At 42.5% G+C, this 26,014-nt stretch overlaps 1 protein-coding gene across 2 annotated transcripts; it reads right to left on the bottom strand.

Moving 5' to 3' along the window:
* Positions 1-1,557: 1,557 nt before the first annotated feature.
* Mfsd1 (major facilitator superfamily domain containing 1) lies at positions 1,558-25,268 on the bottom strand. 2 transcript variants are annotated; one of them, XM_027391759.2, is made up of 16 exons: positions 25,042-25,267; positions 23,262-23,314; positions 22,269-22,381; positions 20,603-20,645; positions 19,958-20,025; positions 17,944-18,052; positions 14,307-14,409; positions 12,609-12,707; positions 12,093-12,204; positions 11,329-11,385; positions 10,846-11,002; positions 9,112-9,209; positions 7,363-7,475; positions 5,729-5,776; positions 5,017-5,074; positions 1,558-3,727 (listed from the first exon to the last, which is right to left on the bottom strand). In XM_027391759.2, exons 1-16 carry the CDS (start codon positions 25,199-25,201, stop codon positions 3,724-3,726), a joined length of 1,395 nt encoding a protein of 464 aa, XP_027247560.1. In that variant the 5' UTR covers positions 25,202-25,267; the 3' UTR covers positions 1,558-3,723. The 2 variants fall into 2 exon arrangements, with proteins under 2 accessions (XP_027247560.1, XP_027247561.1); XM_027391760.2 differs by lacking the exon at positions 1,558-3,727 and having other exon boundaries at positions 5,013-5,074; positions 25,042-25,268.
* Positions 25,269-26,014: the final 746 nt, after the last annotated feature.

Raw genomic sequence — 26,014 nt, forward strand, 5'->3', positions numbered from 1 at the left:
AAGTTCCACAAGCCAGTGCTGAATTCATTTGCCTCCCAAACTGCAGCTCCATCCTGTGGTCTCAATGGCCAAAGGACAGCACCTTCCATCCCAGCCAGAAATCTGGAAGGTGACCTTCATTTGAGACTTTCTTCCCCACCTCACCTCCCCAAATGGCCACACTTTCAGTTGGACCTCCCAGCCATAGTCAGAATCGTTCTCCATTCCATCCCACCACTGCTGAAGTTCACGTGCTATCATCTCTCCAGTATCCTTAACCATGCTCCTGCTTCCACAACCTATTAACCATTCTCCTGCCTCCACAACCTATTAACCACTAGTTAACTTTGTGTTGACCAACCCTGAAGGGTGGTTAATACACCAAGTGAGAAAACTGATTTTCCCTTTGCCAGCAGGTACCAACTGCAGACAGCTTCTTGGTTAGGGGTGGGAGCTGGTGTCCACTTTCCCTCATCTGGCTTGAATCTGGGTGTCCTGTATATGTTGCCACAGTGAGTTCATGTGTCATGCAATCACTTTCAAGTCACTCCTGCTCTTGTGATACCAATAAAACCCATTGGTTCTTGGAGTATGGTGGCACACACCTTTAATCCCAGCAGAAATCTATGCATTAGAGCCCAATAGAGTCCACATAGCTAGTACCAACTAGGCAAGGATACATAGCAAACCTTGTCTCAGAAAGAAAGGGGGAGGGAGAGAGAGAGAGAGAGAGAGAGAGAGAGAGAGAGGAGAGAGAGAGAGAGAGAGAGAGAGAGAGAGAGAACTTATTGGTTCACCACCAAGTTGGACTTCAGCAATTGATACTTTGGTCTGTAGTGGGTTCCCCTTCTGGGGTAAGTAGTCAAATGTGTTGCACCTCTCATGTAAACTCTCTCTTGTGTTTAGTTTTGGCAAACAGGTACAGTGTTAAGAGGCTAAATGACAAACTCCAACACTTATAACAAGCTTATGGATAGGCTGGAGCAGTCCTTAGTGTCTTCTGAACTCTGTGTCCTTGCTGGTATTATTATGGTGCCAACTCTACCCATGAGCTGTCTCTAACCTCCACACAATTCAGTTCCCAAAGCTTTTGACTTGGGCTGTTCCTCTGTGGTAGACGTACTAGCCTAACACAGGCAAGGCCCTGCCTTAGTTCACCCCCCAGCCCTGCAAAACCACAAAAACAACTCTTTAACTTACATATGTGAATGATTTCCTGTCAGGCCATTATAAAACCTAGAAGAAAGATACTGTCTTAGAATATATGATTGCCCAATGGTTTCCTTAGGGTACATATAAAAATATACGATTTCTCAGCCAGAAGGCATGCAGCCCTGAAGGTTTAAATGAGTCCACCAGACCCAAGATAAATAATGCATTTATACTTACACAGATAATAGTAATAACCACCAGGGTCTTCCTGCTCCAGAAGATGTAGTCTCTGCCCTTCCCATGCTCTTACCACAACCCAAGAGAGCCAGCCAGCCCTTCCTCTTCCTCATAAGGGGTCACATCTGCACCTGAAGCCACGCCCCTAGGATGTGGCCACCAATGCAAATTCACTGGCAAAGCAAGATGTCACTACACAGCCCACCAACCCTTTAGGGGTCTTTTTATTTGAATTGCCATTTATCCTCCAAACAAGTTATTCCAATTATTTTTTATTTTTCACATCATTTTTTAAAGAAGAAAGGAAGGAAGAAAAGAAAGGAAGGAAGGAAGGAAGGAAGGAAGGAAGGAAGGAAGGAAGGAAAGAAGGAAGGAGGGAGCGAAGGAAGGAAGGAAGGAAGGAAGAAAGGAAGGAAGAAAGGAAGGAAGGAAGGAAAGTTTTGTACATACATTGTGCTAGGCACTGTGGATACATTCACTAACAAACCAATGTCCCTGCTCTCATGGAGCTGACAATCTAAGGAGGAGGAAACACACCACCCCAAACCCACACTGCCACAAATTCCTCACAAACTGAGGTGAGCTAAGAAGGCCAAGTATGAGGTTTTAAAGTTCATAGACATCATGGATTGTATCTGACCTGAGTGGTCTGGAGGAGTTTCTGCATGGAAGAATGGTTCTGGGCTGGAACTACAGTTTTTGTTTAAATCAGGTAAAACCAGGTTAGAATGTACACTGGAGAACACACTGTAGGAGAAGGAAATAGCATTGGACAAAGCCTGTGAGAGGGGCAGGCACATAACCCATTTATAAAAACATCTCGGGACATTGGTGACGTACACCTTTAATCCCAGCACTCGGGAGGCAGAGGCAGGCAGATCTCTGTGAGTTCAAGGCCAGCCTGGTCTCCAGAGCGAGTGCCAGGATAGGTTCCAAAGCTACACAGAGAAACCCTGTCTAGAAAAAAAAAACAAAAAAAAAAGAAAAAAAATATGTATATAATATTGTATGTATGTAAAAATAATGTATATAATATATATATAATCAAAGTTTCCTACAGCTTGTGTGTAGACCAGTAGAAAGGACAAGGCCAGCACATAGGAGTCAGCCAGCACATGTGCAAGGTCAACTTCATACTTGGCCTGTGCTGCAAAAGCCACATGTAGTCAAAGCCTCAAAACAAGTAAATAATGGCATAATAAATGATAAATGAAAAAGGAAAGGAATGCATTTTTAAAACAGTTTCTGAGCTTTTTAAAAGATCCAGTATTATTATTATATTTGTATGTGCATATGCACAAGTGTGTGCTCTCACGCCTGCAAGAGCCTTAATATGCAAGAGCCTGGGGAGGTCAGAGGAGGGTGCTGGATCCCTTGGAGCTGGAGTTAAAGATGACTGTGAGCTGCCTGCCCCATGTGGATGCTGGAAACTGAAGAGGAGTAAATGTTCTTGGGCACTGTCATCTCTCCAGCCTCTCAATGCCAAAGCTGTAAGCATATATATATATGACGCTTTGCATCACATGTACCCTACACCTGTAATTATTCAATGAGACTGTACCTAGGACATTTTCTTATTGCAGCTCTGATTTCTGGAGATCATCTTCCACAGCAAAACTGAAATCAGCATTGACATTTTAAAAACATAAGGAAAACATAAAGTATAATTTCTGTACTGGTTTTATGTGCCCATGTACATAAGTAGCCATTATAAATTGAAAGACACTTTTATTGTCTTTAAGAGAAAAAAAATAAACTCTTCAGAAAGCTTGTACTACAAATTATGTACCTGATAGGAAAAACAACAACAAAAACCTCCAAAGGTTGCTGCCCAGCAGCCACCATTAATGACACTCTTGATTCCCTAGTGGAGAGTAGGAAGCAATTGCATGCCATTCTCTATGAAACAGTGCACGCCTGTGAAAGGGTCATCATTTATTCTGTATGTAACAGTTTTCTATACAAACCCTCATACTTTGTGGGTTTTTTTTTTTTTTCCTTTTCCCTGTTACAGAAAAGGCTCATCCTGAGGATGCACAGACTAAAAACTACCCCAATAGAAAATGCAGACTATTAGAGCTGGCCCTTCTTAAAGCTCACTGAGTGTTCCAGACCAATTTTCTACACTGTTCACTGTTGATTAGAATTCTGTAGTGACACAAGTTACAAAAACCACAGGCTAAAATGGTCTGCATGAACACACTTTTAGTAGATGCATTTGAAATATAAATATATTTTCCACTCTATTATTTTTCTAAATGACTCTTTTGTTAAAAGAAAAAGAAAGAAAATCTTCATGACGGTTTCCAATCAGTGGTGCATGCTGCCCATTCTCAACACCTCCATTTCAGAGCCTTACCTGCAAAACATAATGCAAGAAATTACCAAAAAGCAGCTGGGGTAGTGGGGAGAGGAAGCTCCACTCGATTTTCAAAATGAAAACTGTAACTTTGTAACATACGTAATATAAAATATTATGATTTTTATTGGGGTGGGAGTGCACATGAGTGCAGGTGTCAGCAGCTCACCCCTGGAGCTGGTGAGATCCCCAACATGGGCACTGGGAACTGACCCCTGGGTCTCTGTAAAGACAGTATACACTTTTAATCACTGAGCCAGCTCTATAACCTTTCATTTCCAATTTTTTAACATGAAAAACAAGAGCACCACCCTGCTTTAAAAAAAATATGAGCTATTATACCAGACTTCAACATATTCAAGTCATAACACTTAATGTCAGATGATATGCATATTTACAAATAAATCTTTAAATCATAAGTTTAGTGGCTAAAATCTTTAGAAATAACAGGAAATAGATTGTTTATCTTATAACCATCATGTTTATAAGTATAAAAAAAAATAATATAACCCCATACTATAGTCTTTAATCTGTTAGGAAGGAATCTGAAAAAAAGCAAACAGCATATTGACATTAGGATGTCAACTGACATTACCTAGAGTCACCAGAGACAAAATGTATGTAATACATGCGCTTTTTAAATAAAATGAAGAACTGCCTAGATCAGACTGGCCTGTGGGCATATCTGTGAGCCATTGTCTTGATTGCTAATTGATGCAGTCCAAGGCACTGTGAACAGTATCATCCCTGCATGGGTGGCCTTGAGCTATGCAAGACAGGCAGGTAAGCATGAGCCAGTGAGAAGGAGCCAGCAGGCAGCCTTCTGCTTCAGGCTCCTGCCCAACATCTCTCAATGATGGAGGAGATTGTGACCTGAAATAAACAGTTCCCTCCCCAAGCTGCTTTTGGCCAGAGCATTTTATCCCAGAAACAGAATGAAAGTAGGACACAGGGCAAGATGAAAAGTTACCTTAAAAGTCAGAATGAAAGAACGGAAGGGCACAGTCCAGCACAGGGCATAGGGCAGGGCCTTGCTCCACTAAACTCAAGTCCTACAGCCTGCGCTGCACAGAAGGCAACAAGCCCCCTTCTTTTTCACTCTTGCATTTAAGCTTTCATAGTCATCTTAAATTTCTGAAATTAAGTACAAATTTTGTAGTGCTATTTCCAGACCTGTTAGCTCTTAAAAATCAAGAAAACAACTAATATCTTTAAAGTCCAACCTAACTTGAAATAGAATGCTCATAGTTAAAACTTTCAAGATACAATTTTCTTCCTTTAGTACTCACTCGGAATGAGAAAGTTTTAATTCTTCCCTTTGTTTTGCAGAGTAATTTAGATTCCCACCTAAAATATAAATGAGTAGTCATTTTAAACAATCTGAGTAACTAAAATTCAATCATACATATACATATACTTGCATAAAAGTTATGAAAGAAAACAATATAATCACACTTTAATTTTAGCTTTGTATATTTAAGTTTGGAGTTATGCGTTGCTTCAGGATTTTAACTGAAACACTGTGTTAAATATCAGTATCACTAAAAATTAAGAAACATTAAAAGAAATCTAAATTTATTGTGCTATAGTTTCTTAAGTATACCATGCCCTTTAAGGACAAACAATTAGAAAGATTAATAAGAACTACATCAAATTCTTATAAAAAAAATAAATTAATGCATATTAGTGTATACTAGTAAAAAATTTTCTATTTCTACTTCTAAACCAAATGTGTTCAACCTTAAAGTGAAAATTTATTTGCTTTTTATTTTTTTAGAAATGAGACTATTTTGGGGTCTAGGGGTTTTTCTAATATACACCTGAGATTTTATAGTATGAAACACTGATCTTACTAGGAATGAGAAAGCATAACAGCAATTTGATGGAAGTAAAGGTTCAGAATGTGTGACTATAAACATGGAAATCACTAACACAAACTAAGTAAAACACTGGCCCTCAAGAAGATTCACTAGAGATGAAGAAATCATGAGAGCTGCTTACCTCGGGCACGATTCACCACATACAGACAGACCACAGCTAAAAGTGACACTGAAAAACACAAGCACACTTGTAAATAATGACTATATAATCAAAATTAACACACAAACCAAATTTCTCTTTGTTGGTACGGTGGTTTGAATAGGAATGGCCTCCACAGATTCGTGTGTTTGAATGCTTGGCCCATAGGGAGGGGCATTATTAGGAGGTGTGGCCTTGTAGGAGGAAGTGCGTCACTCCCTGGTGGGCTTTGAGGTCTCATATGCACAAGCTATGCCCCGTGTGGGACAGTTCACTTCCTGTTGCCTGGGGATTAGGACGTAAAACTCTCAGCTCCTTCTCAACCACCCTGTCTGCCAGCATATGGCCACGCTTCCACCATGATAACAATGGACAAAACCTCTGAAACTGTAAGCAAGCCCCAATTAAATGTTTTCCTTTAGAAGAGTAGCCATGATCATGGTGTCTCTTCACAGCAAGAGAAACCATAAGACAATTGACGTTTTAAAAAGTTTGCACATTTTTTGTTTCTGAAAGCTCTCAGGTGCCACAGCATTTTCCCAACAGGGAATCACTGCTTCTTAGCTCAGGAATGACAAGGCTGACACCCCACAGGAGGGAAGGAGGGAGCCAACACAACCCAGACACACACACACACACACACACACACACACACACACACACCCTGCAATGACAGGGCCAGAGAGAGGAGAGGGAGCCAGCACAACCCCAGATGCATACACGATGCTCAGCCTCTTGGGTGTGATTCAGCTGTTGTTGCTATTTTAATATATATAAGGAGGCTCAATACACACACACACACTCACACACACACCTCTTCCTTCCTCCCTTCTCATCCCAGAACTCCTGGCAGCTTCTGGCCAGTTTGTCACTTGACAGAAGTAGCTCCACAGGGATTTCTCATCTAAGGACACCATGTGCCTTTACAAATGAACAAACCAAAACTTCATCTGAGGCCCTCTGCACATGGGTGGCAGTTTTGCAGCCTGGTCTGTTTGTAAGACCCCTGGCAGTGGGACCAGGATCTATCCCTGGTGCATGAGCTGGCTTTCTGGATCCCATTCCATATGACAGGATGCCTTGTACAGCCTGAAGGGTTGTACAGACCAAGGGGAGGGGCTTGGTCCTGCCTCAATTGAATGTGCCAAGTTTCGTTGACTCCCCATAGGAGGCCTTACTCTTTCTGATGGGGAAGTGGATTGAGAGGAGGTTAGGGAGAGGGGAAGGATGGGGAACTGTGGTTGATATGCAAAATGAATAAAAACTTAAAGAAAAAAAAGATTCTTAAACCAATTTGCAAGAGTTTGGGAATGTGGGGGTGGGTATCAAGGACTTAGGAGGACAAGGGGATGGAAATGATCAAAGTGCCATGCATGCATATATGAAATTCTCAAAGGACTAATAAAAAATACACACACACACAAAAAAAAAAAAAAAAACCTTCACCCTTAACTTCCCACCCAGAGCCAGTTCAGAGCCCACAAGACAGAGCTTAGCTTGCTGCCCTTACTTTCTAAGCACACTGTTTATCTTACTTTGAGTGATATGGCCAAAACCTATATGAACATTTTACTCTATATTATAAGAAATCAAACGCTGCCACATGGCATACTCACAAGAAACACAGGCAATGAAGAAAACCTCCAAAAACAAGTATCCCCGAGTATCCAGTATCATGCCAGCCAGGATGGAAATGACGGCCAGCCCGAGGTTCTGAATGGACTGCATGCTAGGATTTCAGGACAAAATGACATTTCATTCTCAAAATCTTCATACACAGGCCAACATCACTATTAATATTAGCTGGTGTTAGGAAAGAGTCTCAACCAGGGAGCACATGGATAGAAACTATATAGCCCTGGCTGGCCTAGAACTCACTTTGTAGACCAAGCCTGCCCCAAGAAGAACCACCTGGCTCTGACTCCAGAGTGCTAGGATTAAAGTTGTGCGCCACCACACCCAGCAGATTTCGGGTTTTATCCCAGACTGTTTCTGTTAGTAGACCACGGGCTCCAAGGCAAGTGAAGTATGAAATGCCTACCTGATGAATGAAAGGGAGAGATACCTGTACAGCAGCCACAGGAGTAGCTGCCCCTTTGCCTTTGAGGCCTGGGATATGGGTCACCCTCCCACTGAGCAGTGTTCAGATGGACAGGAGTGGGCATGTCTACAGCTGCCTCCTATGGGTATTAGCTTACTCCAGCTACCTAGGGGCTTACCTTGCTGGATGGCCAAGTGTAAGTACATTTGACTGGACTAAGAAGCACCTAACAGGAAAACACTCTTGGTGTGTCTGTTGGTCATATCTAGAGTAATGACTTCAATGGGAAAGACCTGGACATGGGCAAGCACTACCCATAGGCTAGGGGCCTGAAGAGCATAAAAAGGCAGAGTGATAGCTATTCTTCGTTGTCAACTTGACCATCTCTAGAAGTAACTAAAACCCAAAAATGGAGGGGCCCACCATGAGGGATTTTTTGCTTAATTTGAGGTGGGAAGAACCACTTGTAAGCATCATCTTTGAGTTGGGAAGACACACCTTTAATCCAGATTGTGACGTGGGAAGACCCACATCTAATCTGAGCTTCCACTGGAAGCCTATATAAGGACATGGAAACAGGAAGCTTTTGCGCTTTGCCTGCTTGCTCTCAGCTCCTTAGCAAGTCTATTCCTTTGCTGGCATTAGAGACTATATCTTCAGGATTCTAGAATACACTGAAGACCAGCTGAGATATGCAGCCTCATGGACTAAACAACTATTGAATTCTTGGACTTTCCATTCATAGACAGCCATTGTTGGATTAGCTGGACTACAGCCTGTAAGTCATTCCAATAAATACCTTTCTATATATAGAGAGAGAGATGCATTCTATGAATTCTGTTACTCTAGAGAACCCTGAATAATACAGGAGGAAAAGAAGAAAGGCCTCAGAGCAGGTATGGAGGGGTGTGTGTGTGTGTGTGTGTGTGTGTGTGTGTGTGTGTGTGTGTGTGTGTGTGTGTGTGTGTGTGTGTGTGTGTGTATGTGCGTAATCACACGTGCTTCCTGGCTACCATGATTGGACCTGCCTAACCAATAAGCCCAGAATCAATAGAGCCAAGAATTATGGATTGAAATCTCTTAAAACAGCAACTAAAATAAACCCTCCTTCATTGGGTTGTTTAGCTCGGATCCCAATTAGGGACAGTGACCAGAAACACCACCACAGTTGCTTAAATGGATTAACTGATGTTTCTGGTCATCTGCAGGTGCACAGCTCTCCCAGAACTCTGAGCATCACTACAATTAGGACCCGTGGGGCATTATGATAACTGATACAGCAGAAGGCAACAGGTATGACATGCAGTAAAAACACAATACTTACAATCCATATGCAGTTCCCAGCTGGTGTTCTGGAACTACAAATGCCACCATTGGCCACAACGCACAGGCAAGCAATGAGTAGGAGAGACCCAGGAGACACTAGACAGGAAGGCAGAATAGTACTGTATACATCAGGTAACGGGTGATTTTCCTTGCTAAAGATCAGTGAAAGTGACATACTAGCTAAATTAAAATGTAAATGTTTCACGGTACTTAGACTAAAATTTTAAATGCTTGGGTCTCAGTACCCTCTACTGCTTTAACCATTTTCACTTGGGATGTAGACTGTCTGGGCCCCCTGTACAGTGAAGAGCACAGATAATTTGCAAAAAAATTCTTACCCAAGTTTCACTGGAGGCATTCACCTGATTTTCCTTAATTACAGATAAAGCAATCAAGGCGGCAGAGTGATATTATTCTACTGCTGCCTCTGGAGGGCCAATTCTGAACTGAAAAGTAGAGCAGGGAACCACCTGCCATCACCACCACTTGTCAGACACTATGTGACAATAAAAAAAAAAAAAAAAGAACCTGCCTAACATGGTGGCAGCATGTCTGCAGATATAGAACTGTGAATGCAAAGCCAGTATAATCTACACAGTAAATTTGCAAGCAGCAATTTTAACTGTATATAGCAAAAGTGTCTCAATTTTATTTTATTTTATTTTATTTATTTGTTTGTTTTTGTTTTTTTGAGACAGGGTTTCTCTGTGTAGCTTTGGAGCCTATCCTGGCGCTCGCTCTGGAGACCAGGCTGGCCTCGAACTCACAGAGATCCGCCTGCCTCTGCCTCAAGAGTGCTGGGATTAAAGGCGTGCGCCACCAATGCCTGGCAGTATGTCTCAATTTTTAAGAAGAAGTAGAAAGAAAAAGTATGATTTGAATTTAAATTAAGTATTACATGTACCTATCAGACTGGTAAATATAAAAATAATGCTGACACCCAACACTAGCAAGGAAAATGGACACACTTTTGCACTGCTGGCACAGTTACAAATAAGGAGGAAGTCCCTGAGCATCTCAACCTAAGATACTCTCTGTGTGAAGCCTCTACAGCAGCACCCCTAGGACCTGGATGTCCCTATAGGAAGACTTCTGTGGAACTTTCCACCAAGTCCATAAATACATGTAGCTCAAGATGTTCCTTATGAACAGGTAAGAGACACAGCACTTCAGCCTGCACTCTGAAAACCAACACAATGAAGGCAACATGGACTTACTGCCATCTTTTAAACCTTCTGAGAGTCAAAGACAAAAGAATGGCTACTGGGCCAGAAGATTGGTCACTTTTAATGAAATGACTTATTTCTTTTTAAAGATTTATTTATTCATTATGTGTACAGTGTTTGGCACCAAATCTCATTACAGATGGTTGTGACCACCATGTGGTTGCTGGGAATTGAACTCAGAACCTTTGGAAGAGCAGGCAGCCCTCTTAACCACTGAGCCATTTCTCCAGCCCCGAAATGACTTATTTTAATGAAGTTCAGGAAAATAACTGGAAGTAATTAGCTTTCCAGTCATGAGACTATTTTTGTTTCAAATTCTACTTTAACTTTGAAGGTTTCCCTACTAAGCAAACCAGATGATAATCCCTTTTTAAAAACAATGTTTACTTTGCCAAAACTAACGTCAAGTCTCTTCCCCCTCAGCACTTTCCGGCTGGGTTTGCCAGGCACACCAAATGTGGCCTGGAGATTGTCTCTGAAGCCGTGAGCATCCCCCTAAACATTACCATAGCAATCCATGGGTTCCAAAAGGTGAAGGCCAGCATCATGTGGGACACGAGGGTGGTAGCGACAGCACACAGGACCCAGATGATGTTCTTTCCAGTTTTATCCACCAGGAGTCCAAACACTGGCGACATGGGAGCTGATATGACATACACAACACTGCCCAGGGAGTGTGAGATGTTAACAGAAGGCAGCACAGCTCCTCTGAAACTACCAGATTAAGCAAGCCTAATCATTTAATTAACCACTTTTCTAAAATAACCACCAGAAAATAGAAATATAAAAATCAATCTGAGAATTCTTTGTTTTGTTTTATTTGGTTTGGTTTGGTTTTTCCCTGAGTGCAGAGCCAGCCCCCTGGGGTTGGGATCTGCAGTGTTGGAGGGCTGTGGTCACACAATTGTTGTGGGTTCTCATGCACGGGCTCTGCTCATAAACACCCATATATCACATGCAATAAGGGCTTACAGAATTACACCAAGTACCTGTTAATTGCACTTGCTGACTGGGAAGCAAATCCGAATTTCTCCATGAAGAAAACTCTAAAATTAAAAGGGAAAGTGTGTACATTAGGAAGGACTACTTTGTTTTCAAGAAATAAAGACAAGTTAAAAATTATCTCTAATGTCTAATAAGCTTTTCTTTCCTGGTACTATTCTCCCACAGTTACCTCTTACCCATCGGAAAGCAATCGGCTGCAGCTCAAGCCTCATGGAACTATCTCCCTGACTAAACTATGATTGGCCCACACATTTTCAGAACACCAAATTAAAAGCAGAACTGCAGAGTTCCTTTACTATGTAATAAATAGAGTTCTTGTCACATACTGACTATGTTGTTTTTAAGATCATAAAGACATAAAAACACATTTGCACTCGCACACTGTGGCAGCCATGAATGAGGCAAGATGCAGACAAAGCAAGCAAGAACCTGCCTTGAACTCTGAATCTAAGTCTGGAAGAATTAGCCCTTAGTGGACAGGAGCCAATGCACAACTTACATTCACAGTAAGCAGCCTCCTGATCCAAGAATAAAAAGAAAATTTTGAAGTATTTTTTCAAGAGAATAATGAAAGTATTAAACCAATGCTAAACCTGGAGCTGCCATTGCCTGCTATATCCCAGAACATAAAATAACTAGTCTAAATACACACTGTGTCCAGAGTAGCAAACTTAACTACAGAAAGTATCCACTCATGGATGTGTCTTGGCTCTCATTATAACTTCAGTTGGAATGCTAGAATACTCACTTGCCCAGCCCAATGAAAGGGAATATTGCCACGTAGTAGCAGACACAGATGATGAAGACCAGCCACAGGGGCAAGGAGAAGTCCTTTACGTCAGTCAACTTAATGACATCACCTTGAGAAAGGGAAGACACATTATTTCAAGAAACCTAGGGACCTTTCATCATTTCTATTCATATAATTAAAATTCTTTTCTAGAAAATTCCAAAAATAACATCTCCAAGATAACTTACCAAGTAAGAGGAGGACAAAAAAAAAAAAAAAAAAAAAAACAAACAGAAGTTACAGTTGTTCCTTTCTATGGGAACTAAAATCATTTCACTAACATACAAAACAAAATCAAGAATGTACATTCTGTCAGAAACATTTAAACAAAGGAATACATACAAAACTTTAGATAAGCAGAAATGATTCTGTAAATATACACATGCTGACATCAGGGTGCTGCACCATGTTTATGCTTCTGAAAATTATCTTTGAAGGTCCCCTATGTCCCCCTCTAGTGTCACACTGGCGTACCTGTTTTTCCTTGTTCTTTATGAAGGATTTTCTCTGCTCTCCGATCCAAATAAGCAAGGACCAAGGCACAGAATAGTGAAAGAATGCACGTTACGCACCCTAAATAAAAAAGAGAACTTTGAGAAAAGCCCAAGGGCCAGGAAAAGCAGCACACTACATGAAGAGCACCACCACCAAGGAAAGACATTGAGAGTCAGGGCTAAGAAAAGCCTCCCAGTGCCAAACGTACACAGAAGAGGAACAGAATGGCAGACATCCAGCAAGCAGAGGTTGCTTTTATCACAGTTATTTCTCAACAGAAGGTTGGAAACTAGAAGGAAAATGCTGGAACAAAATAGTCTAGTCTTGTAGAGAGTGGGGAGAGCAGAAGACTAGTTATGGGAAGGTGAAGACAGGCAGATCCTTGGAGCTCACTGGCCAGCCAGTCTCAACAGAAGCAGTGAGTCTGAATTTCAGTGAGAGATTTTTGTCTCAAAAACTAAGGTGGAGAGTGATTGTGGAAGACACCTTAACATTGACCTCTGACCTCTACATGCATGTAACATGTTTACCCTCATATACATGTGCACAGAACAACGTGGACACATATATCCATCACAGAAAGAAAGAGACAAGAGGGATTTTTATCTGACCAGGACACTATTTATGTTCTAATCCAAAGAGAGCTGTCACTGACAAGGTGAAGGTTTTGGACACAAACTTGGCCTCTCTAAGGCTCAATTCCTCATGCAAAAAAATGAAAGGCTTTGATTTGATGGCAAGTGTCTTTTCTACCTCTGAGATTCTTTAAAATTCCTCATGTGGAGAAACTCCATGGAATGCTGAAGATCACCTGACAGCAAAATATTTAAACTGGGACAAAGCACTTGAAAAGGAGGATCTGGGAGAAGGTTGTCTCCAGATAGGATATCCATTAGCATCATCCCTCTACGACCCTCTTCAACCAGACTGTGCATCAAGCAATTCAAGGAATAAAAGATAAACACAACCAAGACTTCAACCCACTGCTCCACAAGCCACTGTGAGAAGCCAGTGACACTCGGGACTCTGCCACACAGTCTGAGAATGCATCTGTGCGGAGAGGAGCCTGAAGGAACACACGGAGCTTCACCTTCCACTCAGTGACTCTCCACTCAGCAACTGGCACTACAGGACTGTCTCAGAGAACTTAGGGACAAGGATGCAAAGACCCACAATTTTTCAGAAAACTGACATTAATTTTCTTGTCCTAGACAGAAGAACTAGTTATGGGCAGCAAAGAATGAACCCAGGTTCCTGGCTTTCAACTTAGTGGACTTCCCACCACTCCACACCATATCTCTCCAGTGTCCTGGCTGAGCCTGAGCAAAAGGGCCCCAGTGTCCCTCCTGTTGTCTATGACATGAGCTCACCTGGTTGGATACACTCCCTGCTTGACCTCACGTCACACACACAGTCTCTTTGAACATACAATATACAAATAAAAGCACTGAGGTACACAGGGAAAATCAGATCCTCCTTCATAAGTGGCAATTAAAGTACAAAGTATATGATTGTCTATTTCTACACAGTCAAAAGAACTAGTGAACTGTGGAGGCAAAATCATAACCCACAACCACAGCAGTCTGGCATTGAGTCTAGACTTCTTTCTTCTTTGGCACAGTATCTCCTATCACGTGCCTTTAAAGGACAAAACATGGGACAGAAGGATTCACTCACCAATCATGAGTGTTACTCCCAGGATCATGTGGCCAGGTGAACGCAGAGAAGCTTCAATCTTAGTATACAGCCATCCCATGAGGTTCATATTCACTGTGCTGCCCTGAGGAAGAAAAACAACAGGTTTCTCAATTATTAACACTCTTGGGGGAGGGTTTACTTATTCACTTATAGTATCTTAGTAAAGTAAGTATAACCAGAGTCCAGATTACACAGAAGATAATCTGTATTAGAGTGAAGTGGGAAGACACTCCTTTAATCCAGATCTTTTGAGGCAGAAGACCCACCCCTACAACTTCTGCTGGAAGCCTATATAAGGGCATGGAAGAAGGAAACTTTTGTTCTTTGCCTGCTTGCTCACTCTTAGCTTTCAAGTCAATTCCTTCACTGGCATTAGAGCCTACTTCTTTGGGATTCCAGCATAGACTAAAGACAAGCTGAGACATCCAGCCTCATGTACTGAACAACTTAGATTCTTGGACTTTCTGTTCATAGACAGCCACTGTTGGATTAGGTGGACCACAGCCTGTAAGTCATTCTAATAAATTCTTTCTATATATATAGAGAGATTCACTCTAAGTTTCATGACTCTAGGAAACCCTGACAAATACACTTTGGGTGTGCTATGAGGCTTCAAAAGACTGGTGCCATTTCCGGTGTGCTCCCTTTGCCTCCTACTTTCAGATTAAGATGTAAGATGTGAGCTCTCAACTGTACCTGCCAACATGCTTTTTATCTGTCATCATAGGCTCTAATCCACAAGCCCACTTAAAACCACAAGCCCAATTAAACACTTTCATTTTTAAGTTGCCTTTGTCATGGTCATGATGTTGTTACAGCAATAGAAAAGTAATTAAGATGGGGGGGGGCTGAAGGTGAGAGAACTTGCAAACCTGGGTAAGCCTCCCTCCATAGTCTTGAAAAGCAACTCTGCCTGAGTAACCTGGCTATTTTCTTTTAATTGGACTACAGAGGCAGAAACAAGGTAGCAGTCACCCTCTAGCAATAGGCCAAAACAAGAAAGATGACTCTTGAGATCAGATGTGATCTCAAGATGGAAAGCACAGATGGAAAGATGTGCTTGAAATATCCATGTTTTGTTGATACAGCCAATGGGATTTGCTAACAAAATGTGGGAGGATGGGGGAAGGGGGGGACTCAGGATGGCACCATCTGAAGAGAGTTGCCCTTGCTAAGGAGGAGAAACTCCCAGTAAGAGCTGGTCTGAGGAATGGGAGGAAGATATGAAGAACTAGGTATAGGGTAAGTTCAGTTCAGCATGTTAGTCAGGAATTGAGGAGAAAAGCCTGGAGAGAGACAGCCAAGGGAAAACACTGAATAGGTGATCACCTGTGTAAGTGAAGAAGCCAAGGGAAAGGCTAGACAATCGACATAAACTCAGAAGCAAGGCCATGCTATTCAAAACCGCAAAACTAGGTCAGACCTTGAGGGCTGTGAGTGCTGATCAAAGGTCACTCCTAGCGCACTCCCACCTTTACAGCCATGAGGAGAGGGAGAGGGGGATGTGACAGAAAGGCAGGAGACATGAGAGGAGCCCGAATTTAAGAAAGTGGCATTGCTCGACTGGGAAATAAAGCAGATTTCCTAACAGTCTCCGACAGACACTCCTCAAAGGCAGGGCTGCTGCTGTCATGGCTCCTGGCTTAGTGCTTGTTGAAATAGGAAACCTAAAAGTAACATATTACAAAGGAAAATCAAAAGAATACTCAACCCCCTATCCATGGCTGGGATGGGGATTCTTAGAATACCTGACTGTCTTACAGGATGCATTCAGCAAATCTAGGGCTTGTCTCCTGGGTACTCTCCCCTAAGACAAAATAGGAAATACTAAGATCACTTCTAGTTCTCAACACCAGGAATACTAGCTGACAGAGTTAAGTCCAGAGAAGTGTGAGCATTATGGTGAGCGAGCTGAAAACTATCAGACAGCTTAGATGCCCACTGGGAAAATAAATGTCTCTGATCAAGACCTGAAGAGCCAATGACATTTTAGTGCATGGAAAACAAAGCAAAAATTAATGCTGAAGGCAGAACAGTGGGGACATTCAGTATCAGTACTTTGTGGGAAAAGGTTTCATCTGTGTGAATTTGAGCTTCAAAAGTTTGTGGTGTCACAAGCCTTTAAACCCAGCACTCTAAAGGCAGAGGCAAGCAGATCTCTGTGAGGTCAAGGCCAGCATGAGCTATATGCAGCAAGTTCCAGGCCAGCCAGGTCTCCATAGTGAGGCTGTCTTTAAAAAAAACAGAGCCAGGCGTTGGTGGCACACGCATTTAATCCCAGCACTCGGGAGGCAGAGGCAGGTGGATCTCTGTGAGTTCCAGGCCAGCCTGGTCTCCAGAGAGAGTGCCAGGATAGGCTCCAAAGCTACACAGAGAAACCCTGTCTCGAAAAACCAAAATAAATAAATAAATACAAAAGAAAAAAGAAAAACTTAATGAATGGAGAATAGGCTGCTCCCCCACAGAATGCCCTTCCCATCGATGGAAATCTACAAGTAGAACCTAGAAGGATAGCTGTAGAGACTTTTGAGGCAGGGCGCCAAAACTGGTGAGAAATTAGGCAAGCTATATTCAGACTCTTTGAACTAATGAATGCTCACTTTGCTGTTTTACCCTATTTATGAATGCTTTACGGAAGACAAAGTGTGGTGGTTTGAATAGATATGGCCCCCATATTGAGAGCTTGGTCGGTAGGGAGGAGTGGCACTATTAAGAGGTGTGGCCTTTGGGAGTGGGCTTCGAGGTCTCCTCAAGCTACTCCCAGTGTGGAATACAATCTCTTTCTGCTGCCTGCAGATCAAGATGTAGAACTCTCAGCTCTTTCTCCAGCACCCTGTCTGCCTGCATGCTGCCATGCTTCCCACCATGACGATAATGGACTAAACCTCTGAAACTGTAAGCCAGCCCCACTTAAATGTTTTCCTTTAGAAAAGTTGCCATGGTCATGGTGTCTCTTCACAGCAATAAAACCCTAACTAAGACACAAATAGCGGGGCGTTGGTGGCACACACCTTTAATCCTAGCACTCGGGAGGCAGAGGCAGGCACATCTCTGTGAGTTCGAGGCCAGCCTGGTCTCCAGAGCGAGTGCCAGGATAGGCTCCAAAGCTACACAGAGAAACCCTGTCTGAAAAAAAAAAAAAAAAAAAAAAAACTAGACACAAATGTCATTTTAATTCCTAGAGAAACACATGAAAACACAGACTAAAGAAGTGGCTCCTTGGTGAGAGTGCTTGCTATGCAACCAGGGGGACAAGAGTTCAGATGACAGCACCCATGTAACAAGCCAGTGTCCCCTGCATGCCTACTAACACAGCTCTGAGGAGACAGGAGACTGGAGCTTGCCAGCTTCCACCCTGAATGAGAAAATGCCTCAAATGGACAGGTGGAGAGTAACAGAGTGTGACAGAGAGTGACATCCAATGCCCTCTTCTGACCTCTGCATGCAGAGGCACCTACACAGACCCACACACACAAATAAGTATTTTTGAAAGTGATATATGAAAACCAATGTCTACTTCTTCACATCCAAGTGTGCCCTAACATACTTCCTTCTAAGACTTTGAACAAGTAATTTGCTTCCTATGGGACCCCACTAGGTCTGTCACCATACTTACAATTCTGGCCATGCTGAGTTGGAGTCCAAACACCAGGTTTAATTCTTTGCCTTTAAACCAACTCACGGCATATGTGTTCTGGGCAACTGCTAAGGACTCTCCACCAATCCTAAATATAGAGAAGAAAAGTCAAAGCTTTGAAAAAAAATCCCAGTTAGCAATTCCAACACTTCTCCCCAAAAGAAATGGGATTTCTGTCCCCTCTCGCTTGGAGGTAAGCTTGAGTGCTTCAGACAGTAAGACATAGGGAAGTGAATACTGTGTGACCATACGCATCCCAAAGATGGCATCTGCCATTTCAGTCCTAAACTCACAGCTGCAGTCCTAAGTTACTTTGTACAAAGGTTAACCACCCTCATGCTACAGGAAAGCAAGCCACACAAGAGATACCACTTGACATTAAACACACTCTTCAAGGCACCCAATTCAAGTATTCAACATGCAAGACAACAAGCTTCCAGATGATTCCAGCTTCCAGTGAACCACTGCGGCAGACATCCCAGACATCAGGACACAATCAACCTACCCACATATGCTACCTTGTCTCAAATTGTAAACAAAACACAATTATTATTTTCTATTGTGATGTGCTGGAGTGACTTGGCAAGATGAGTTAGCAATCACGACAGGCAATAGAAGGAACCCAGCCTCTACACCATCTGTCCATATGAAACACTGACACAGGAGAGTGTCTTTCATTCACATTTTGTAAAAATGAAATCTCACTTTTCAGGCCAAACTGCAAAGCTCTTGCATTGTCAACATTCTTCTACTTCTTGGGTTCTAATGTTCTTTCACTTCATTCCACATAGTTATCACTACCCTTTAAGACCCATTGCAAAGCTTTGTGTCCTCCACATCCTAAAACTAAGTCCTGCCACGGCTCTGTCCCAGTCCAAAGGTATCTTTCTTCTTATCTGCTCATCAGTTTCCACACTCCTTTCTACACTCTCTCACTTCACCCATGTGGCCATCTGTAACCACATTTTTGTTCCAGAATCTCTTTCATGCTCTTATATACATTTTCCTTCCCTCAGCGATATACCATATCTATCTCATGCCCTTGGTGCCTCTGAAAAAGACTTCATTCTGTCAGCTGTATCCCTCGAGATAGGAAGTAGGAAGACCAAGGCTTGACTCAGAACAGGGTTAGGGACAGTCAGCCTAGAGATACTGTGCTACTTCAAGACACCTGAACAGTGAGAGTAAGATGCCCAGAGTAACCAGCCTAGAAACTGATGATCCATACTTTTGTGGATGAGATTTAAATCGGTCTTCAATATCATCAGGTTTTAAAAGCTTTCTGAAGAAGCTTATCCAACTCTATAGTTAACCAAGATGACTCAAAACACTATATCTTAGTTAAAACAAGTAGCTATGAAGTACACTTACATAGGCTACATTCCAAGGATTTGAACTCATTCCTCACTGTTGGAGCACAGCCCAAGAGTGGTGGGGTTGTGTGAGGAGACTTCTGAGTGCTTGTGAGAAAACTCCAGGAAAGCAAAATAAGAGTCTTGGGACCTCGGTTTCTTCAAAAACACAGAATTGTTCTTGGAATGTGTTCTCATTACCCTCCCAGGTGTGGCAGACAGGATTGAGTTTACTTCATTACAACTGGCTATTGTTGCTTCTGTGCCTCAATGGAACAACATGCTTTGGCAACATGCGGCTGGTCAGCCATTTGAAGCTTGTCCTTGCGACTGTGCACTTTACTCATGTGACTCCTCTTTACCCTCAGAGAATAAACTGTCTGAGGCTCTGAGTAAACGTGACTATTGCATGAGACTTAGTCTGCCCATTTACATGCTCCATTCTCCCGGATCCCACGGCCTCTAGAGCAGTACACACCTCACAAGAAATAATGATGTATTTCTTTTAAATCCTTAATGAAGGACTAGTAGTGTGGCTCAGTGGATAGGTTGGGATATGGAAGGCCCTGGTTTTAATCCTCAGCACCAAAAAGACCCTTAATAAGCATGCTAAGATAACATGAAATTATGGTATAACTTACCCAAACACAAACCTCCCAAGCTCCATCAGCCAAAAAGCATTAAATATTCCACCCAGAGCAAAAATAGCCTGTAACAGAAAAGTAAATTCAGGGTATTCGGAAGGAATGAGTAACATGGCAAATCATCATTCTCATGATAATTTTACTAGCCGCCTAGAAATTAAAATATTAATATTCATGCATTTAGCAGGACTTACAATCACTAGAAGGCAAGGCGCCATCATGCCTGTGAGGGATCTTCTGAGTTAGGTTAACCCACACACAAATACCCGCCCGAATGTGGATGGCACCATTCTATGAGCTGAGTAGCATGAAGGCAGAAAACAAGCTCCCTCACTTTCTGTTTCCTGACTGCAGACACGAGACACTGTGTGACCAGATGCTTCATTCCCCCGCCAACATGCCTTCCCCTCAAACTGCTGGCCAGAATAAAGCCTTCTCCCTCCTAAGTGGCTTCTGAAGAAAACAACAACAAGCAAGCTATTAAGATAATGTATTTAAGGCTTAAAATAAATTATACCATGTGGCCATTCATGGGCCTGACTAATCAAGTTGATCATCCATTAAACATATTTTTGCTAGGGGAATTAAATAAAACTTCAAAACCACTGTCAAGGAATGAGTAAATATTCCGGCCTTTCTTACCTGTCCAATGCAAACAAAGCAGCTAAAAATAACTGTGCCCCATCTGTGTGAGAGAGAATATGTCATTTTTCATTATTACTGTTGGTAATCACAGAGCCCTATACTAATCACCTGTTTGGGTTTTCTTTGCCCACTCTTCATTCCAAAAAGATGAATGCTCCAACTTTCTTAAACCAAACGCTAATTTCTGACAGGATTCCAGAGGTTCAGCAATGGCACAGGTTCATTCACATCATTATCACCCCTTAAAAATCAAAGCAATAGGGGCTGGAGAGATGGCTCAGCGGTTAAGAGCACTGGCTGCTCTTCAAGAGGTCCTGACTTAGGATACCAGCAATGGGGGGAGGGGAGCCTTACAACCATGGGTAATGAGATCTGGCGCCCTCTTCTGGCCTGCAGGCACACATGCAGGCAGAACATTATTCATAATAAATAAAAATAAAAACAAACCAAAAAAAACCTCATGCACATAAAATTAAAAAAGAAAAAACTCTAAGCAATCGGACCCACAGGCAGCTCACAAGTGCTGTAACTCCAGTTCCTGGGGATCTGACCCCCTGTACTGGACACAAGTGGCATAAAAGAAAGTGGCGTAAAAATAAATCTTTATGAGTTTTGAATTGGTTCTAGGAAATTCTACAGTAGAGAATTTAAGTGACGACAATTTTTGATACTAAAAACTACTTTTAGAAGACAAATCTTGGACAAGTTAATGGAGCTCCAAGTCCAACTTTAGTCTGAGTAACATTTACTATTTCACCAGGGCAGTTAAAATAACAGGGCTAGAAGATTTCATCTAAATGTTCTCTACAACTGGAAAACTCAATGTCCCCAGACGATTTATATTGCCCCTATGAATTAGCAAGTTCCTCCTCCAAATAAGTAGAATTAGTTCCCTGAAAATTCAGCTAATTCTATCCCTTGGGACCCAGCAAAATATATTTGACACTTCCTTCATAGTTAACTATTTAAGATTCTTAAAAACAACCCCCCAAACTGAAGTACACAAGTGTGCTTCCAATGCTCATCCCTCAGACACGTTTGAATCCATGTCAGCCTTCTGCCTTCTGAAGCCCAGCTATGTTAAGTCTTCACTCACAACACAGCCAATGAGAAGGATGCAAAGTGGCAATGCTCACAGGACTATTCCTCTTCAGCATCTTATGTGCATGGCCACAAAAACTTCAATGGCCAAAGAAAGGCAGACATCAAGGGGGAAGTCTTAACTCTTACCAGAGCTGAGGGGTGTATCAATACCTTTCCATCTCCAACTCCCATTTAACCCTGTGGACTCTTGTGAGGTAGGATTTGTCACCCTACTTAGTGAGGAAACAAGCTTAGGACAGTGGGAACTTGACCAAGTGGCATCAAGGGGGCTTGTGCCTGGTTCATCTGACTCAATTCAGAGCATAATTAATCTCCAGAAACTAATGACCTTACTCCATCTGTAGCATTTCCCACACCTGACCCTAACTGATCAACCAAGCCTCAAAGATGAAGTCTAGAGATGAAAGCAAATCTTTAAAACCAGAGCACGAATCCTCATGTCCACCATCGGTCAATTCACAAGTCTATTTAACTCTTCAAAGAAAAACTTCACTCCATTCCTACATTCTCCTACTCACCAGTTAAATTTGCCCACAAATTAATTCTTCTGCAAGCTTACCGTATTCCAAATATTCGGTCTATCAAAAAGCCACCCAGGAAACACAAAACTACATTGGGCCAAGAATACCAGGCATACAGCAGCATAAATTTCGTAGTATTCACTTGCATGTCCTATATGGGAAGAAAAGAAAACTTTTTTCCAAATGGGTTTAACAATTAGCAAATTAAAACAAAAAATGGTTACAGCTCTATTTCTGTATAGGGTAAGTTTATTAAGACTCTCATGGAAGCTACAGTCCATGCACTCACAAGAACAGTCACACATGGGAATGTCTTAATTCTGCATACTAATTGGACCTCAAGGATTCCAGCACCAGTCACCGGTATGTGGGCCAACTCAGCCTGTTTCTATTTCCTACATCCTTACGTCGTTATTTCTGCCTGCATTATGGACTCGTCCCACACAGAAAAGAATCACCGTTGCCTAGTCTTATAGACCCTATTCTCTTTAACTCCTACTAGAATACAGGACAACATGTGCACTTGCCCTCTCCTTAATAGCTTCAAAAAGAAAAGCACAAAATAATGGTCAAATGCCCAAGAAATGACAAATATCAAATATAATTTTACAATTCAAAACCAGACTAAGAATGTTGATAGGGACAATACTCAGCAAACAATATCCACATTTACAGAAGTAAATAACAACAGAGTTTATTTAAGAAGGCCAAAACCATTCAACAAATCACTTATTCAGAGGAGCAGACAATGGGAGTAAAAAATCTCAACAAAAACTAACATTTTTAGGAACACTGTAGATAGAGTTCGCAATTATCTACCTAAAGAATGTCATATATGTGTCATTCATGAGTTCTTTGGGGAAACAAATTTGATCTCAAGAAGTCTGTAGCTGTGGGTTTACCAATGACACTAGAATAGAAAGTAAGTGGACATTTCAGATGGGGCACCCTGAGAGCTCATGGTAGCTCAGCATCTATAAGTCAGTGCTCCAAAACAAAGAGTAGCACAAGAATGTGGAAAATCAACTCACCTGTTTAACCTGAGTCTGAAGGGCAGCAGGACTGTCATAGCAAAAATAGCTACCTAGGAAAGAAAGAGCACACATTTCACTCATTATGATAATGTCTACAAAAGAGTTTCCAGTTACAACTCCTAATTAGTAACTACTCTGGGGTGTTTAAGGCATACCCTACGGCTGACGCCACAGGAACTTTTTTTTTAACCACTTCCTTTGTCTACCATCCAAAAGAACTTCCACTATTTAGCAATATGCATACCCAGCAAATACCAGAAACTTAATAAGTCAGCATTGACTGTTTTTAACATTTTGTTTTCTTCATGATTATTACTATATTAATATCTTCACGAAATAGCTTCATTTTCCTTAATTAAAGCCACCAACACTAAAAATTCTACATTCTCCACAATTGCATATTAACTGTAGTCACTTTTCTTGAAAGCATAATTAACTTCAGCTATTTAAACCAAACCAGTATTTGAAATAAATTTTAATCCTGCAAACAAAATACTCAGGAGCAAATGACTGAGTGAATTCGGTGCTAGAAACGAGAGCAACACAACTGAGAGGCTAAAGGATCAAACGAAAATAAAATGTCTCTTGGGGAGTTAGAAACAAGAGTAGGGAGAGATCTGTTATGCATGACCTGGAGAGGTATCTCAAAGGTTAACAGACAGGCTTGAGGAGGCCCCACCATAACACTGTCTGTTTCCGCCCTGACTCTGCAAATACACAAAGCCACCAGTTCAAAGGTGGGCAAGGTAACTAGAGAGTCGGGGCTCTCTCTTCTCAAACCCAAACGTTTAGCCATCTACCTACCAAAAATAAGCTGTCAACATGAGTAGGGAAAATTTCTTCAAGTGATTTGTCTTCCTTTCTTGGTTATTGATTCTAAACCTAGAATTTTTGGTTCCTGATTTAGCTTCTAATAAGAGATGCAATGTCATGGTTTGTTTATTTGATTGACTGATTGTTTGTTGAGACAAGAACTCACTCTGTAGGACCGGCTGTCCTCTCTAACTCTTAGAGATTCACCTGTGTCTGCCTTCCAATATTGGAATTAAAGAAGTACACCACCACTCCCGGCTCACAACCACGTTTTAAAGCAAATGAAACTAGTCAACAGTGTAAACGAACTGGAAGGAAACCAAAACCCAAAGTATCCTTTATACGTCAGGAGCATTTATTTTTTAATCTGATCCCCGAAATGACACTTTCAAGCCAAGCCAGTATTTACGAATCGGAACGGTTGCAGCATGAACTTAAAACTGTAACACAGGAGGGAAAGATGTTTTTAAAAGAATCTCAAGAGACTGTTTCCGAGGATCAGATTTCTTAAGTGAAACCAACCACTTCCAAACAAGCGCGGTCCCGCAGGACCGCTTCTCACAGGAAGGGTAAGAAAAGACGCCTACAGTTAGGCTGCCAGCAAGGTGCAGTGTCCCAAAGCGGGTGCGAGATCTAAAGGAACACCAAGAAAAGAGCGTTTTGGGGAGGAATGAGTGTCGCCTGGGGAAAGTAGGAGAAAGTACTTAGACAACGCTCAGAAGTCTCCTGAGCACAGTGCTCCGGGAAAAGTATCTGAGATTCCTTCTCATCTGCGCCCCCAGCGAGGAGCTGCTGCACTCTGGGACTTAGCAGGAACAAAAGTCACCAACTCAGTCCAGCTCAGTACCCGGGCCTCCCTCGCCACGACTGGATAGAGACGGTCTCAAGCCCAGGCGACAGATCAGATCCGGGGACACGAACCCCGGAATCCCTCGATCAGTCTCCCTAGCCCTCCCCCGCTCACCGAAGCCAAGAAGGCACATCAGGAACAGCACCACGAGCCGGTGCGCCAGGTGGCTGGGATCGCACAGAGCGGGCAGAGCACGCGGGGCGCCCGGGACTGCGTTGTCCCCCTCGGGGCGGTCCCCAAGCAGCCCCCGCGCCTCCTCATCCTCCTCCTCCATGGGCCTGAAGCTCAGAAAGGAGCAGGAAGCAAAGGCAGAGCTGCAGAGACACGGCGCTCACGTGACCACACGCACTCACGTGACTCCCGCGGGTCACGCACCGCCGTGCTCACGTGAACAACTGTTCACGTGGTGGCGGGCTATTTGTATACGTATTCGGTTCTGTTGATGTGGGTCGGGTGAGATGGGTCGGGTACCCTCCCCCTTGGCGTCTGATTAGAGACCAAGGGGATGTGCCTGTGCACAACTCCCAGTAATGGCTCGACTTGAGCAGCTAGGGACCCCAAAATGCAGCATCCTTCTCACAACTGAGCCCTCCTCTCCCTCTCTTCGCCAACTCTTCATACTCCCAGACCTTCTGGTGACTCTGGCGCTTATGTAATGGGAAGGGGCAAGTCCTTTCACCTCGAGAATACGGGTGAGAGAATGTACTTAGGGAGATGGATAGAAACTAGTACTGTGGAGGGTGGCTGGCTGAGTGACTGAGCGAGAATGGGCATGCCTCACAAATGTCTGACCTGGGTTTTATATGTTTATCATTACACGTTTATATTGACCTTGGAATAAGAGAAGGAAATCGAGAGTAGAAAAGATACCCAGCAGAGGCAAAACTATTAACTTTGTTTTGAGAACTGGATTTGACAGCACAGCTCTCTACCCAATTTTTCTAGGTCCCAAGTCTTTGCAAGTAGAATTTGGAGGTAGCAAGGCTTGGTGCTAAATAGCTATGAAGCATGCAACGGAAGTGACAGACTCCAAGCCTGGCTCTGGAGAGTCCACAGGTATGGCACAAAGGAGAGTTTCAATGACTGC

This window comes from Cricetulus griseus, assembly GCF_003668045.3.
Source record: "Cricetulus griseus strain 17A/GY chromosome 1 unlocalized genomic scaffold, alternate assembly CriGri-PICRH-1.0 chr1_0, whole genome shotgun sequence".
In the NCBI taxonomy this organism is placed as follows: Eukaryota; Metazoa; Chordata; class Mammalia; order Rodentia; family Cricetidae; genus Cricetulus; species Cricetulus griseus.